The sequence below is a fragment of the Chenopodium album genome, chromosome 15, assembly GCF_948465745.1.
Source record: "Chenopodium album chromosome 15, dcCheAlbu1.1, whole genome shotgun sequence".
Classification (NCBI taxonomy): Eukaryota; Viridiplantae; Streptophyta; class Magnoliopsida; order Caryophyllales; family Amaranthaceae; genus Chenopodium; species Chenopodium album.
This window is the reverse complement of record NC_137848.1, coordinates 52,841,441-52,858,923: the sequence shown is the minus strand read 5'-3', so window position 1 is coordinate 52,858,923 and position 17,483 is coordinate 52,841,441. Positions and strand designations below refer to the sequence as shown.

Here is a 17,483-nt window from a genome sequence, read left to right as displayed (position 1 = left end):
GGGGTTGCATTTTGCAATCATATAACTTTAGCATGGGTTATCAAGTGTTTTTCTTGAGTACATTTTGATAAATTTTGGTAACAAGAGTCAATTTCAAAGGCCTTCTACGGTTCTCCCCCTCTATTTTTGAGACTTGAGAGGATTAGAAGTCTTCAATTGTGAAGGTGGTTGAGGAAGTTAGTCCCACATAAGAGAAAGAAGATGTCTTTGATGACTTTATAACTCATTATACATCGTGTAAATGTAGATACTTTGGACCTACGAAAACAATAATCTATTTTGTTATACAGAATGGCTTGGTGTAGTAAATTAAAATAGTTTAATCCCAACATTTACATAGGCTAATATTAGCCTAAAGATAGAGATTAACCTCATTTTATCTAGTTTGTATTTTCCTTTACTTTTTTAGTGTTGTAATTTCTAACATTTATACTATAACAAGTAATCAAAGAAATAAAACCAACTTTAAAAAAAAAAAAAAAGAAAAAAAAAACTTATCAATGAGTTATAAAAACTCTACCTTTCAATTGGGTTTACAATCAATTGGTTGAAAACCCTAATTATTATTGTAAGATCTAAACAAATCAACTAACATATATAATGTGACATTAGTCATAGTATAAGGAATAATTTTTACATTAGTCATAATTTACAAACCAAAACTAGGAAGAAACAATACATTCCTCGTTATATACCAAGCCATAAGTGATTAAGTTTGATTACTTATCTTTGTTGGTTGAAGTCTTTTGGGTGATATTCAATATGTGCAGATCCACTTCCATATACATTATTATTTGATCTTCATGACTTTTTCAATGTTAAGTTTGTATATTTGGAGCCCCCCTTAAGTGTTCTCATCCTCCTACATAACATTTGTCATAACATGCTGAAAACTGTGGTCAATCAATTGACCCAACCAAGATTAATCATCAGCAAACTCCAACGGTAACTTTGAATCAAACATCACCTTTTTCATTTTGCACAACAAACTCCTGCAACCAATTGTGCCCTTATGTCACACACTCACATGAATCAATAAGTTCGCTACTTCCTCTAATTATGAACCCCTGCCTCCACCGCTCATTGAGAGAAAGAATTAAGGCCGCATGGTACAAATATAGAGTCTTGAAAAGGAAACTCCCCTTCGAAATATCTCTAAATACGTGTTATAAAAAATTATAAATATTAACACTTTGACATTAAAAATCAAAACAAATCTAACAAACTGTTGAATTACTATGTTTTGACGAAGTATATATATTTTTCAATAAAGTATTGCGTTTAAAGGCAATGAAAAAGAAACAGATAATGATAAAGTATCTTAAATTTATAATTGTGTATCACAAAACATAAATCTAAATCTTATAAAATACTCCGTATTACTATTATCATTACTTCGTAAGTACGTAAAATAGTATAGGTGACTATTAATTTAGAGTAAACAATAAACGGGTTGGACTACTTGGCTTCTTTATAGAGTCATCAAATTCAAACATGACTCTCCACAATTATAGTCCATGACCAACAACAACAAACAACAATATTATTAGCCCAATTCAAAAATAATTTCAATTTAATAATTATTTTAATTTCCAAATCACCAACCCCTGAAAATGAAAACATTGATAAATTCAAATAAATCGTGACCGTCAAATCCAATCTCTTCAACCTATTTATATCCCTACCCTCACTCCCTTAACTCCTCGCTACACCCTTCTTTCTCTCTTCTCATCACTCCTTCCATTTTCTCTCTCCTCTTATTCTCTCTCTTCCTGTTCTTCGAGCTCATCAACAATGGCGGCGACTCCATTGTCAGTCGAGAAGACCACCTCTGGAAGAGAGTACAAGGTTAAAGACATGTCTCAGGCTGATTTCGGTAGACTCGAAATCGAGCTTGCTGAAGTCGAAATGCCTGGACTTATGTCTTGCCGTACTGAATTTGGTCCTTCTCAACCTTTTAAAGGTGCTAAGATTACTGGATCTCTTCATATGACTATTCAAACTGCTGTTCTTATTGAGACTCTTACTGCTCTTGGTGCTGAAGTTCGTTGGTGTTCTTGCAACATCTTCTCTACCCAGGTATAATTTCATTTATCTCGTCATTTTTCGATTTAATCCCCCGTTTTTGATCTGTGATTTGCCCTTGATTTTGGAATTTTCAGATCTTAAATGGGTTTTTATTGTTTTTTTTGGATTGGATCTTGTTGGGTTTGGTTCATTTTGTGATAATTTTAATGAAATGAGTAAATGATTGAGTTGTATAATTTTTGATTTGAAATGGGTTGTTTTTTCTAGGGTTTAAGATCTCAGATCTTGTGTTTTTTGATTTTAAGAATTGTGGGTTAATTGATTAATGATAAAATTGGTGGTATATACTTAAATTATTTAATCATTTTTAGTGGGATTTGGTATAGAGTTTAAAATGAATACATGTTTAATTTGTACAATATTTAATTCGAAATGGGTTGTTCATTTCTGGATTCTTAAGATCTCAGATCTTATGATAATAACTTAATAATAAATTGGATGATTAAAATTATTTAATCATTTGTTTGTGGGATTAGTTATATAATTATAGTATGAAATGAATTGATCTCAATGTTACTGTCCTGATTTTGATGCTAAGATCTGTAGAAACGGAATTATATCATGAAATTTTGAAGTTAAAATTGAATATATGAGCTCAATTTTCGGATCGTACCATGAATTTTAGGATTACTGTTGGCTGAGATTCAGATGCTATTTTTCTGGATCTACTATAAAATTCATACATAATTTAAGCAAGAAATGTCGATTAATTAATTGAATTATTGATTTACTTTGTTATATAGGACCATGCTGCTGCTGCTATTGCTAGGGACAGTGCTGCAGTATTCGCCTGGAAGGGTGAGACCCTCCAGGAGTACTGGTGGTGCACAGAGAGGGCTCTTGACTGGGGTGCCGCTGGCGGTCCCGACCTTATCGTTGATGACGGTGGTGACGCTACCTTGTTGATCCACGAAGGAGTTAAGGCCGAGGAGGAGTTTGAGAAGACTGGAAAGGTGCCCGACCCAAGCTCTACTGACAATGTCGAGTTCCAACTCGTGTTGGGCTTGATCGTCGAGAGCTTGAAGGTTGACCCTAAGAGGTACCACAAGATGAAGCAAAGATTGGTTGGTGTCTCAGAGGAGACCACCACCGGAGTTAAGAGGCTTTACCAGATGCAGCTTAACGGTACCTTGTTGTTCCCTGCCATCAATGTTAACGACTCTGTCACCAAGAGCAAGGTATAAATTCGAGTCTTGGATATCGATACACTTGATCAGAATCGAATCATCGTATTGACATTATCATAACTTGCTTTGTTGGAAGGAAAATTTGATTATTTGAAATGGTGTGGTTATAATGTATTTGTGTTTGTTTACAGTTTGACAACTTGTACGGATGCCGTCACTCCCTTCCCGATGGTTTGATGAGAGCCACCGATGTTATGATTGCCGGAAAGGTTGGTGTTGTATGTGGATACGGAGATGTCGGAAAGGGTTGTGCTCTTGCCTTGAAGGCAGCTGGTGCCCGTGTGATCGTGACTGAGATTGATCCCATCTGTGCTCTCCAAGCTCTTATGGAAGGTTTCCAGGTCTTGACCTTGGACGATGTTGTCTCTGAGGCTGATATCTTTGTAACCACCACCGGTAACAAGGACATCATCATGGTTGATGACATGAGGAAGATGAAGAACAACGCCATTGTTTGCAACATTGGTCACTTTGACAACGAAATTGACATGTCAGGACTTGAGAACTACCCAGGTGTCAAGAGGATCACCATCAAGCCCCAAACTGACCGTTTTGTCTTCCCCGAGACCAAGACTGGCATCATCGTCTTGGCTGAGGGTCGTCTCATGAACTTGGGTTGTGCCACCGGTCACCCCAGTTTTGTCATGTCCTGCTCATTCACCAACCAAGTTATTGCTCAGCTTGAGTTGTGGAACGAGAAGGATTCTGGCAAATACAAGAAGGAGGTTTACGTGTTGCCCAAGCACCTTGATGAGAAGGTTGCTGCCCTTCATCTTGGCAAGCTCGGTGCTAAGCTCACCAAGCTTTCTAAGGACCAGGCTGACTACATCAGCGTGCCCGTCGAGGGACCATACAAGCCAGCTCACTACAGGTATTAGAGTGGGAAACGGAGATTGGCGTATTGGATCTTCGAAGAGGAAAGGGGTGGTGTGCCTTATATCTTAATTTTCGCTTAGGATGTTAGTTTTTTTGCTTGTCTTTGCTGTTTGGGAAAGTTTGGAAGGGCTTAGAGGACAAGTATCAAAGTGTGTTTTGAATTGAGGTCCTAATATGGGGGTTTTGAATAAGGCAAAACTTTTTAGGCTTATGTTTTGTAATTGCTCTCAGACTTTGCTGTTGTCTTGTATTCGGCTAGTCTGTTTAAAATTTTTCTATCAAAATGAAGAGGAATGAGTGTTTTATCATTTCTGTTTCGAGAAAATTTTGACTTGTTTAGAACACTGCTTGATTGTTTGCTTATTTTTCTGAACAACAAGAAGTTGCTCTTTATTTCTTGGATAGATGTTGGACAAATCTCATTGTCAAATTTTTGTTGGATAGATTTGAAAATTTGTTGATCAAGAGTAGGTCAAGCGTTTAACCACCAAACACTCCGCAGTCCGTATGTAAACTAGAGTCAACTTGACAATGATTTATCTGTAATCAATATTTGGAGTGTCAAAATCTCTTATCTAGTAAAACTAGTTGCTTTGAACCTATGCAAAAAATATTTGAGGTCATATTAATTTGTGATGACAAACATTCATTTATAATTGGCAATAGATATGAACATGATTACTAACAAAAGTAACACTTCTATTTTGTTCCCGTGTACACCTATATTACATCCAAAAATACTAATTATTTTGTCGTCAATGCATAGCTTTTGAAATTTCAAATTTGTAAATTTTAATACAACCTCTGTTCAAAAAAATAATGAACAATTGTTGATGAAAGAAGTCAAAAAGAGCACACTCGATTTTAATTTTTTTAAATTATTCTTTCAAATTCTTTATGAATACGTAATCTATCGATGGTAATCCTCTCCTAACTACGGAATTCGAAGTAAAGATATTGTCAAAAAAGGTGTTTGGTAGATTTTGTTATGGTGTTACTTCACTGACTTGGGCATGAGTGATCCGAATTACTATGCGATTATGATGCTCTATATAGATGTTAATGTGCCTCCTGATAATAAGGAATTGACATCAATTGAGGGGTCTTGGATGACTATTTTAGGATCTTGTATTCTCACTCTTATGTTACCCCATTTTTCTTCGATTTTAAGGGACTCGTATGAACTATGAATGAGGATTGTACAAGAAATAAGATCCACAAGTTTTGAATCTCATCAAGTGTGTTAACCTCCCCCTCCCCCCCCCCCCCCCCCCCTTTTTGTAGCACTATCAAATAATATGACACGTATCACATTAATTTGTGTAGTGAGATATTCATCATTATTATTTATCACTTTATTCTAAATTTTACGGAGTATAGTTTAACTCCAATATAGAGACCCTGTTGTAAAAAAGTTGATTTTGACACTTGTATTGTGAGACAATAATCTATAATCTAGCTCGAACTTATCATAAAGTGAAGTAAGATCCTCACTAAGCTTACGTGCACAATATTGATATTTTTGTTCACTTGTAATGTAATTCCTCCCAGCACTTGAGCTCAAGATAACATCCGTCCTTTATTTTCCACATATAATTCATAGATAAATGCTCACATAGTCATATGTATACAATATTCTTTTTTTCTTTTTTTGAGAAAAGATGTATACATTTGTAATTGTGTAGCAAAGCAAAGATCAATTTGAAACATCCTTACAATTATTTAATTACTATCATAAATTATAGAAATAAGGTTGTGTATATCTAAACCCACTTAACCATATAAAGATGAGACTCATAAGACATTCATTATATGTAGTAATTATTAGGAGTATGAAACTAGCTCGATGGATGTAGAATTGAACCTTTTTTAAATCGTAGTGCTACATAAAACATAAATCATCATCAATCAACTTTATTAAATTTCATACATACAATAATATATTCTCTAAACATGTAAGTCATACAGCAGCAAGAACCCAAAAAATAAAAAAAATTTTGATCCAATGAGTTCGGGATTTTGAACCCGACGTGAATCGAACACGCAACCTTCTGATCTGGAGTCAGACGCGCTACCATTGCGCCACGGATCCTCATTTGTTGAAAATTAACAAACCCAAATATACTTAATCAATATTTAAAAAAACTATAGGATTAATAATATAATCTTTGATCCACAACAAACCAATAAAAACAGTACACCTCAGCTAATAAAATCTTTTAAAAAATCCTCAAATACCACCCACAAAAATATTCTGATTTGTTTGTCAGATTTTGTGGACATCATTCTTCATATCCATTTTTCAGATATCTTCATCTTTACATGATCGTTTTATAGTTCATACCATATAATTTTTATGTTCTAAAATCACCCAAAAAAAAAAAAAAAAAAAAAACTGTAAAAAAAAATGGCAGCAGCAACAGCAACAGCAACAGCAGCATTAAGCAGCAGCACTTTACTAGCACCATGCAGCTCAAAGCAGCCGCAGCAGCAGCAACAGCAGCAGCTGATCAAATGCAAGTCTTTCGCAGGGCTACGTCCCCTGCAGCTCAGCAGCAACATCAGTCGCAGCAGCAGTAGCCTTTCGATGTCAGGAAAAAGAAGAGCGATGACCTGCAGAGCTGAACTGAACCCATCATTGGTGATAAGTCTGAGTACAGGACTATCACTTTTCCTAGGGAGATTTGTGTTCTTTAACTTCCAAAGAGAGAACATGGCTAAGCAAGTACCAGAGCAGAATGGAATGACTCATTTCGAGGCGGGCGATACTCGTGCTAAGGAGTATGTTAGCCTGCTCAAGTCTAATGACCCTGTTGGGTTCAACATTGTGGATGTTCTTGCTTGGGGTTCAATTGGTCATATTGTTGCTTACTATATCTTGGCTACTGCTAGCAATGGTTATGACCCCAACTTCTTTTAATTACTTCTTGATTAATCAATTATGTATTTGCCCTTTTGATTATGTTGTTATTAATGTTATTATTATCAAGTGTTGTTGTGTAATTAACAGATTGTTCAAATGTTGTTCCTCTATATATGCCCTTTTCTAATTTTGTGTCAATACTATTGTTTTGTTATAAGGATTGTTCGGATCTGGTTGCGTTCGAGGACTTAGGATTAGTTTTCGATTAGCTAATCATGATAAAATGATCCATATTGAATTGTCGAGTTAGGATTTTTGTTCGGATTATGTAATTTCAAGTCGAGTTTGTACGATTGAGAATGTGAGGAATCAGAAACGATCTGGAAAATTGCAGTAGGATGTGCAACTAAAGCAAAGGCTATTGATACGCCGTGATAATATGTAAAAAGGATGAATTACCAGTGACAATTACTTAATAGTAGTGATTAATGTCTTGTAATTAAATAATTTAATCTTAATTAAGAAATGGAAATCTAGGCACCCTGATCGGATGTATGTATTAAAAAATAGGTTTGAGAGGACAAGAAGACATTACCACGAGGTTGAATCATACATCCACCACATTAATTGGATTTGAGCACGGTGCCAGAAAGTATCCGATCTGATGCAATTGTTGTGTATTCAACACGGCGTATATTTTAATAAACCTAACTGGATCGACAATTGCACAACTGACATGGTAACATGTAAAAAATTTATGTATGTTGTGGTTGTCAGCTTGCAGATCACCTGTTATATCAGTAAACTTAAGACAGTTGATCAGTTGATTGTCTTTGGATGAGCGAGCGACAACAACATTTGATCAACCATTCTTGTTCAAAAATGAATGCAAGCAGTACGATATCAAAAAGAAAATTCGCAATGCAAATGTTACATGACTAAATTTCATAACACAGCATGTAAAATATAAGTTACAATGGCACAAACCACAAATATTGGACTCTAACAAAGCAACACTTCTCCACCGAATCACAAATAATCAACAATACCACACGTTATGTGCAGACATGACTAAATATACTAGTATATAATTTTGAGTTGACACCATCGCAATTCCCCTGACCAATAAAAGCTCAAACACTCTAGAGTACACCCCCCGAGGGGTGGGGGGAGGTAGCTTCTGTCAAGAGCCCCTAGACCCTAATGGGGGGGTTCAGCTAGTGACCTTACTAACTAATCAAGACAATCTTGGTTGAATTGCGACTACAAGAAATGAGGGTCACGACGTTGATTCTGTCGTTTTTTCACCTTCCAAAAGCTTTAGCTCCTTGCGCCAACCTTCCAACTTTTTGACCTTTTCAAGCTGCTCAGGCTTCATATCTTCAAGGCTAGCTTTCTGTAATTGAGCTTCTGCAAGCCGAATCTGAAGAAAGCCAAATTCAAGTTCATGGATCAGAATATGTTTAATCTGAAGAAAAATATAAATATAGCCCACGGGCAGCATAAATTGATGTCAACTGAAATTTGGTTATTAACACATTAAGCTCGAAACTTAAATTAAAAGCAAACCTCATTGTGAATATAGAGAAAGCGGATAACAGTAAGTTTTGCTAAGCTCAGATATACACCATAGCATATTGTAATAACTGACAGCAAGATTTGCCAAGCTCACATATACAACGAAACATGTAATAAATGACAGATTTGCAAAGCTCACATATACACCGTAGCATGTGAATATAGAAAAAGAAAAATGACAGTAATATTTGAGGTATAGCACGATAATAAATGATGAGAAAATAATTCCATTCCTATGCGACACAGTACAATTTCTTCTTAATAGCCATGACATCCTGCAATCCACAAAATCAAAATTGCATAGAGAACGAGTTATATCCTTTGAAATAGGAGCAGAGGAGGTTTTCCTCCACAAATCATCAAAACTTTTTTTCCTAGCGATGAAAATGAGCTTTGTTGATTCAGTAACCTAGATTTGTCACTCATAACAGAGCTGGGAAACCCAAGCAGGCTCACTCTGGTTGCTGTAACCTTCTAAAATGTGAGCCTCCAAATTGGAAGCTGCTGAGGCCATAGGGGGATGCATCCTATTATATGGACCCTGGCACCCTTCAAGGACTATTACGGAGCTTGATAGGCTTTTAAAAATGTTTGCTTTTACAGCATAGCAATAGGCCCAACTAAAGTCCAAAGTAATGACTTTGAATTGTTCTAGGCCCCAAATAGCAATAGGCAACCATGGGAGACATCTGTCCATTTTCCTCACATAGTTTAATGCTGTGATGCCTTCATAATCGCTGTTGTAGTTTCCAACAGAATGCTGCTAGGGATATGTTTTTGGATGTTATAATTCTGATTGCCCAAAAGGAAAAATCTATGTATCAGGCAACTCAAAGAAACTTCCAGTGTCTTTTAATAGCCTTTGCAGAACCACACGAGTAGGAAAGCATCCACAACTTCTAGATACACTTTCAGGGGTTTCAGTGTGAAACGGTGAGCTCATGCCTCTCTACAAAATTATAAATCCAAAGTCTAATATCATACATAAAAATCATGACCATTAGGCGACTCAAAAGAGTTGACAGACTGAACCCCTATTTCTATTGAAATTGCTCAATTGTCCCATTAGGTATTGCACACCTTCACATCAGACCTGATATGTGAAACATCTGAGCAGTATGGACCCAAGGCTACCAAATAGCCCAGAAACCTTAGTCCATTGTACATGACCACCACTTAAAGTTGTCTTTGTGGTATTGTACATGAATTTGACAAGGTCACGGAGATAATGTAAATAGCTTAACAGATATAACCTTCAAAACAAGAGTCAGCCTTAGCTTTTATAAAGCTAAACAACTCTTGAATCCCAAAATTTCCTAAATTCCCACCAACACCTAAAAGGAGCCATTCAGCATGAACAAGATAACTTACTCCAATCATATAGGATTATAGGAACCCTACAGCTATTGAACAGCCAAAGCCAGGCACTCTCTCAGGTTCAGTAGGTATTTATAATTTGGCCTTAATGTGTCCGAGAAGTCTTATGTAACAACCTAACACTAAAATTTCACAGATGCCACACTGTCCAGATAAAGATATAATGTAACAGAAATGGCATATGGGGGTTGTTAACCCAAGCATCACAGACATATCGATTACCAAGAATTGAACATATTAAGAAAATCCAGTTCTTATTATCCTATACTTTAAACATATTCTATACTTCAAATTACACTGTCAAGCACCTTATCTAGTTATTTTTGTGAAGAAATAGAGATTCTGGACATTTGTATAGAGTAAAAATTAAATTTAATGTTCTTTTAAACTCATAGCCTTAAGGAAGGGCCCACAAAACATGCCAAGATAGAAAATACAGAGCCATAGCCCATAGATCCAAGGAAGATTCTAAAATAAAAGGGGGCATGATTTGTGGCTTTTGCTCTGAGCCTCACAACAAGTGACTAACTAAGTGTTACTCCTCTTATCCTCTCAACATTCATTATTCATCATTCTAGCTCATAAGCACCTCAAGAGGGTGAACTTGACCCTAAAAAATGGAGACTGACTTAACCTTACAATAACCATCAATATCCGAATAGGCAAATCTCTCATCAGATATTACATACAAGTCCAAAGACCATTAACCGGTCTAAGGAAGGTTACGTACATGTCTTTGGAGGTCTTCATGAAGGTGAGCCATAATTGTCAAGATGGGCTGTGTCCTGTGAGCCTGTGACACCACCAAAGCTAGTGCTGAATCTGGTAATGCCTATGGTATGGAACTATGGATTATGGAAATGAGTGGTGCTTTAAACTTCAAAGCGAGAAAAATTACCTCAATCCTTACTATGATCTATGCCCTCAACAAAAATATTACATTACCCAAATTACACTGTCCTACATGCACCTAATAATTATTTGACAACAGCAAAGGTGTTCGCCACTGTCCATTGAAGTTTCTCGAGGCCCTTTAAGGAAATTATATGTGAAATATTTTTCATCTAGATGAATTATTTTTTATCTAGATGAATTATAGAACCCTATGTGATTCCAAGATGCTAGAAGACTGCAGGTTAGCAAAAAGACTAACATCTATAAATTTATCAATGATTTACCTTCTATCGTCAATTGTCCCGCAGTCTCAATCATTATCTAATAAAAGCCCTTACTACTTAAATTTCAATTGCATCCTTAGAAATCACTACGACACCCATTTAATACTTCTATTTTGACTTTGCATATTATTTAAGAGAAGGTAAACCAAAATGAGAGGATGCAAGGGGAAGTGCATTGGAAAAGTTGCCCATGAAATACTACTTATAATCGATTTGAAAAATAAAAATCAACATGAGATCCTATAACTGGGATAAAGCAAATTTTACAGAGCGAAAATACACAACAAATATAAAACCACTCTGCCCCCAATGTAAAAACTATTTTCCAACCTACAATCTAACATAAACTAAGATTTATAAATTAACTCAAAAGAAATACGGAGATGAAACCACATGTAAACCGTACCCATTATTATACCTTCTACAATATCATTTCTTTCTAAAAACCCCATCATTGAATTGTCCCCCAACAAGTAAATACTCTAAGAAATCAGAATAACCTTTCAAAAAACTGATATTGAAACACTTCACAACTAAGCAAAATAGCTTTAATGTAATTTAGATGTTGTGACTTCTTTGGTTTTTTCATTTTATTTTTTCTCCAAGGAAGGTTCAACCAGCTAGGTTAAAGTTACTTGATTTAAGATGCACGACTGTTATCTATTTAAATTTACATATTAGTTTTAACTAAAGAAGACATGACAAGAGCTAATATTAGTGATTCCAGTAAGAAGCCCTCATAAAAGTTGCCTTTACGGTGTTTGCTTGTGCCTAAATCAACAGAAACTTATCCCATTGCCTCTAGATTTCTCCCAAGGGGAACAGAAAAACTGGGTCAAGTGTGTAAGTAGCCTTATCTTGTAAAAGTTGCTTTGCTAAGCTTTTCACCTACATATAGTTGCTCTGCTAGCCTGTTCACCTATGTGTAGTAGGTCTGCTAGACTGTTCACCTATATATAGTTGCTCTGCTACCACGCATACAGCAAATTCACTTTGAGAGTTACTATAAATGATAAGCATATACTCCCCCCTTCCTTTTTTCAATTTCCTCAATAGGACATTCACATAATTCACACTTCTCTTTGACCATGTTTTGTGATTTGCATGCTAGGAAAAATATAATCGTGTGACCTTGTTAGATTTTTCTCGGATATACTTCCAAAAATTAAAACTTTTGATAATTTTTACTATAAAAATAAGTTAACCATAGTAATGGTATAAGTTGTGCACCAACGGGTGTAAAAGTTCAAATGATGCAATTAAAAAAAAAAAACACACACACACACACAATAGGAAATATAGTTTAACAAGCCATCTTGATCTAGTACATGAGTACATGATAGAGAACGACACAATCACATAGAAATAAATAAAAACTTAGCAAAAGTAATTTGCCCTTTCTTTCTAACAACATACGTCAATACATCAACAATAAGGAATGGCACCAAACCATCTCCCACTTTTCGTTTGCACGAAGACTAAATACTTCACTCATAAAAAATACATATGGTACCTAGGCAAAACATATCCTTACTAAAAATTGCAAACTAAATCACCCAAAGGTAGCAGGCAATCAAGTATTGAAGATGCAAATGCTTAATGGGGCAAAACACAGCACATCATCTTGGATTAACACTTAACAAGCCGTCTCACTTGGAGCACATTACTCATGTTGAGTTCAAATCATTGTCACCTTCTAAGTGAAGAGTTCATGGGCTACTTGAAAGCACCACATAAATCTACAAAGGGAAAAGGGAGCCAAAGTCCTCCACATGAAATCATGAAGTACCAATAGCATGTATAAGCAGTAGTGCACCACCACAATAGAAAATTGCAGAATACCCAAAATCCCAAATTTTGAACCAAGAAAAACATTTTCCAACCTTAAATTGAATCATCCTCCAAAAATTAATCTTTTCAAGCAGTTCCTTGAGACATGTGATGAGTTCCTCGTCATCCTATATCTTTAGTTAGTTAAGTATATAGATTACCAGCAAGTGCATCTTATCATATTTTATTGGTTATAATTGTGAATTTGTGGTATTTTAAGTCAATACCAAGGAAACAATAGATAACTACTTTATATATCCATGTTCATGACTGTAAACTACTATATATATCCATGTTCATGTTCATGACTCTATCAGTTTGTAAATATGAGAAAAATTGTCCAAGCAAAAATGGGAGAGAGCAAGCGAGACCACAAGCCAAAAAAGGAATGTTTCAAAGCGTTACATCTATTTGCAAACACAGAGAGTAACAATTAAAAAAAGAAGAGGAACGAAAAGACATACAAGTTCCTAAATCTGTCACAAAGGGTAAATTTCATTAAATAACTTTTTGTATGCAATATACATGAGAGTAAGGAAAAGAGTAATATGAAGATTTTCTCAATCCTTCAGAAAATAGCAGATATAAAATTTGATCATCACTAACCAATTACCAAATAAACATACTTTTATGGTAGAAAATAACATTGATAGGAAGTAGGAACGGTACCTTCTTTTTCAAAGCTCGGATCTTTTTGTCAATATCTACACCTGCATTGGCCGTATCTGATCCTACTGCAAAATCCACTGAAGGTTTACTAGTAGCTGTGCTTGTAGAAAGAGCTAGTTGACTAATCTGAGAAGCAGCAGACTCCAGAGATTGCTTTAGATTAGGATCTTTAGAACTTGTCTCCTTCAGATCCTCGTCAGCTGAATGATCTGGGTTACTTACCCTTTCAACGGAAGCCTGTGAAGGCCAATATAAGTATTAGCTAATAATTTCATAATATGTTAAGTATTATGTTGCTTATGAACTAGCATATCAGGAACAGAAATTAAAGAAAGAAGAAAAAAGTTCATATTGTTATTCTAATTACAGACAATAAAAAAGATTTTGACGCTAAGAGGTTTGAATTCTCTCCCAAATACAAAATAAAACAATTTTAAATTTCTTTACGTCTTCCTTCTCACTGCTGTCATTTATTTACAGAGCTAACTTGATTTCTTTCTCAGCAAGGCTAACATGCTGCACTCCAGTATTATCCCTTCTCTACATTCAATGCATAACATTATGATGCAGGATGGTAAAAATTGAAAACTACAATAATACTATAACAGGAAACCAAATAAAATCTTGCAGCAAGTGGAGGTCGGAAATTGTAAAACACAGCTCTGAATGAAGATATGGAAGCTACAGAGCAAATTTCACTAAGTGTATAGATTGGGAAAGCTGGAGTAGCAAGGGGTGTACATGAAAATTGTTGCATTTTTACATTGATATATTATCAAAACATGTGGGGATAAAGAAAAGCAGGAGGTCCTTGTTAGGTAGTAACAAGTCTCCCATAACAATAAAATAATCGAAAAACAAAAGGCAAGAATCCCCAATTGTGCATGATCTCGTCCACAAAAAGACGTAAGACAGGTGCTCAAGTTGAATCCCTCAGCTCTATCCGGACAAGATCCTTTAAAATTATTCAAAATCTTGGGAGAAGTTGTTTATACAAAATACTACAGTTTGAATAATGATAAGTACAACAAGAAGTGCTTAATAAAGTAGACGCCTTAGATGTATACAAAGCATAGCAGGATTTATTAAGACCAAATAAGAATAATATAAGGAGTACCTGCTGTCTCTTTTCTTTCTTTCTCTCATTCCTCTTAACAGACTTGCTTTTGGGCTTTGCCTCCGTTTCGGGAACAAATCCAGGTGGCCCTTGTGACTCCAGCTCCTTTTTCCACTGCAATAATTTTTTAGTCAATCCTCTTAGATTTTGTTCGTATCATATTCATAAATTGAAGGCTACAATCCTACATCACACATATAAACACACACAAGAAGAAAATCGGGAAATGAAGCAACTTTGAAATTAAATTACAGCGTGGAGGCTGAGGCAACGGAGGGAGACGGTGATGTAGACTGTAGAGGTAGGCATGCCAAGTAAATGGAGGCAAACTAGTCTTTTTTTTGGTGTTTAGAGAGCCACGAGGGCGGGGGTGAGAAGAGATCCGGCAGGGGTGAGAATCGATCCCAGGATCTCCTGAAATCGGGAGGGAAGCTCTAACCACTTGAGCTATCCCTCACTCTCAGGCAAACTAGTCTTTCCTTATTTAAGTTGCAAACAAACGACATAAACTCTTGTCATTCTCATCATTTTCAAAATTAGAGAAATCGATAAACTTTGTTGTTCCTATACGGCTATAGGCAAATTAACAAATCAGCGAGTCCACTTTGAGTTAATGCTGGTCAAGTACAGTTCATAAATAAAATACGCAAACAAGGGAAAACTTTGAATAAGGCTCGAGAACTACCTAGTACGAAAGATACAAACCGAAAAAGGGAGATCTCCAATAGATTCTCTCAAGAGCCTGCGAGTTCGAGTTATCCCTAAACCACATTTACTAAAACCACTAAAAAAACCTTTCATCAACATTGATCCAACACAAAATTCAAGTTTTTGGATTTATGCAAATCTCTACCAAATACATGCGAAAACAGCCCGAATCATACCCCTTTTCCAACAATTCCTTACGGATGAAGAATGATCATCAATTGCAGGTAGACATTGCCAAAGAAACATAATCATAAATTAACAACAAAAAACACACAAATTAAAGTGAAATTGACAAATAGATAACCAACTACATTAACAAGCAATCCCCAAACTATGAAAAAGATAACATCTTTACAATATAAATTGGCATTCACATTACAATCATCATCAAATTTGACACAAATTTTTTTTCTTTTAAAAAAAAGGAGAAAATTACAATATATTATCTAACAAAACTAAGAATTAATGAATGATATAAAATTATTACCAAAGCTCCTTTGGATTGATAAATTGCAACTTCTTCTTGAGGAACATAACCAGCCCTAATTCTGATGGGTTTGCGAAGAGTACCATCTGGTCTACGAGTAGGACCCACTAATCTCTCTCCTTGTTTAAGAGATCTTTCAAGCTGTTCTGCCATTTGAGTAGAAACTTCTCCTTCTTCACTTCCATTGTTTTTCGCACTGCTCGCCATTTTTCATCAATTTCCCCCCTTTTTCTTCGCAAAAACAATTGAAAAAAAATGGAAAAAATTGCAGAAATTTTGGAAATTGAATTCAACCCAATTCAGGTAATAAAGAGAAAGAAAAAGGGTAGAAAGCCTTTACTCAATTGAGAAGGTAAAGGTCAGTCAGCCATGGTGGCATGAAATTGGTGTGCTCAAAGGTTTAGACTTTAGAGTGTACTTCAACTGACAATTGTATATAAGGTGTTGGGGTTTTGAACTCGTTTTTGGACTTGGCCCTTTAGGTTTCCGGGGAGATCCGACCCATTTAATAAAAGCGTCATACCGTCCAGGTAAACTCGTAAGTAGGGCTGTGCACAGGTCCAGAACCGGACCGGACCGGACCGGGACCCCTTGGACCTGAAGACCGGAATTTGGAAATTTTGGGGACCGAGGACCGGACCTGAAAAAATCAGGTCTGGACCTGTCCGGACCTGAAAATTCAGGTCCGGTCCGGTTTTAGACCTCTTAGACCTGTTTCAACAATTTTGTTGTTTTTACCTTTGAAAATATATAGTTACATAAAAGCCAATAAGAAGCCTTTGGCCTGCTGCTTATCTTTATGCATTTTGTCGAAAAAATCAAGCTTATTATATACTTTTATTCCTAGATCTACTATATTAAATGCAAAGATGATAACTATACTACGTATTAGGTACTTTGTTTTATTTACTTTACCAACTGAAGTCTTGACAGCAAGCAAATATAACTCTAACCTTAATAATGAAATTATCCATTAATTTCTTCTCTGAATTCACCATTAATGAGCAATTTGAAAGGTACTTTGTATATTTATCTTGCAAAATCGAAATGTAATAAGTAATTGAACATAGTACAAGTCGAACAATGAGGTTCAAAAAGCAGCGATTCGAGACATAGCTATAGCTCGACTTTGAGAGTTCCAATGAAGAAGATGCAGCGGCACACGCTGAATCGATGGTGCTCAAACTCGCCGGAAAAAATGGAGTATGTGTTCGGGTGATTGTGAGATGTGACTGCGCTGGAGAGTGGAGACTAGGAGAGAAGTTTTTTTGAGTTTGAAAATGTTAGGGTAAGGTAATGGGTAAGTCAGTGAGTAATACAAAGCAGAAAATTCTCAAAATTTATATTAATATTTTTTAATTATTATTAAAATTCGGGTTTCAGGTCCAGACCTGATTTTTCCGGGTTTAGACCGAACCGGACCTGAAACCCGGAATCCATTATTTTCTTGGACCGAAGACCGGACTGGAATCAACAGGTCCGGTCCTGGCTGATCCAGGTCCAGTTCGGTCCAGGTCCAAAATAC

General features: G+C 35.9%; 3 protein-coding genes and 1 non-coding gene across 4 annotated transcripts; 2 read left to right on the top strand and 2 right to left on the bottom strand.

The window, feature by feature from the left end:
* The first annotated feature begins 1,703 nt into the window (after window positions 1-1,703).
* Window positions 1,704-4,459, top strand: LOC145583384 (adenosylhomocysteinase-like). Its single transcript, XM_081640627.1, has 3 exons — window positions 1,704-2,079; window positions 2,832-3,266; window positions 3,407-4,459. Exons 1-3 carry the CDS (start codon window positions 1,795-1,797, stop codon window positions 4,151-4,153), a joined length of 1,467 nt encoding a protein of 488 aa, XP_081496753.1. The 5' UTR covers window positions 1,704-1,794; the 3' UTR covers window positions 4,154-4,459.
* A 1,712-nt stretch (window positions 4,460-6,171) lies between these two features.
* On the bottom strand, window positions 6,172-6,243 carry TRNAW-CCA (transfer RNA tryptophan (anticodon CCA)). Its single transcript has one exon. It is a non-coding gene; the product is annotated as a tRNA-Trp (tRNA).
* Window positions 6,244-6,498: 255 nt separating this feature from the next.
* On the top strand, window positions 6,499-7,212 carry LOC145583383 (photosystem I reaction center subunit V, chloroplastic-like). Its single transcript, XM_081640626.1, has one exon. It carries the CDS (start codon window positions 6,559-6,561, stop codon window positions 7,069-7,071), a length of 513 nt encoding a protein of 170 aa, XP_081496752.1. The 5' UTR covers window positions 6,499-6,558; the 3' UTR covers window positions 7,072-7,212.
* A 732-nt stretch (window positions 7,213-7,944) lies between these two features.
* Window positions 7,945-16,393, bottom strand: LOC145583382 (partner of Y14 and mago-like). Its single transcript, XM_081640625.1, has 4 exons — window positions 15,959-16,393; window positions 14,764-14,877; window positions 13,647-13,883; window positions 7,945-8,437 (listed from the first exon to the last, which is right to left on the bottom strand). The coding sequence occupies exons 1-4, from the start codon at window positions 16,163-16,165 to the stop codon at window positions 8,294-8,296; spliced, it is 702 nt and encodes a 233-aa protein (XP_081496751.1). The 5' UTR covers window positions 16,166-16,393; the 3' UTR covers window positions 7,945-8,293.
* Between the last annotated feature and the right edge of the window lie 1,090 nt (window positions 16,394-17,483).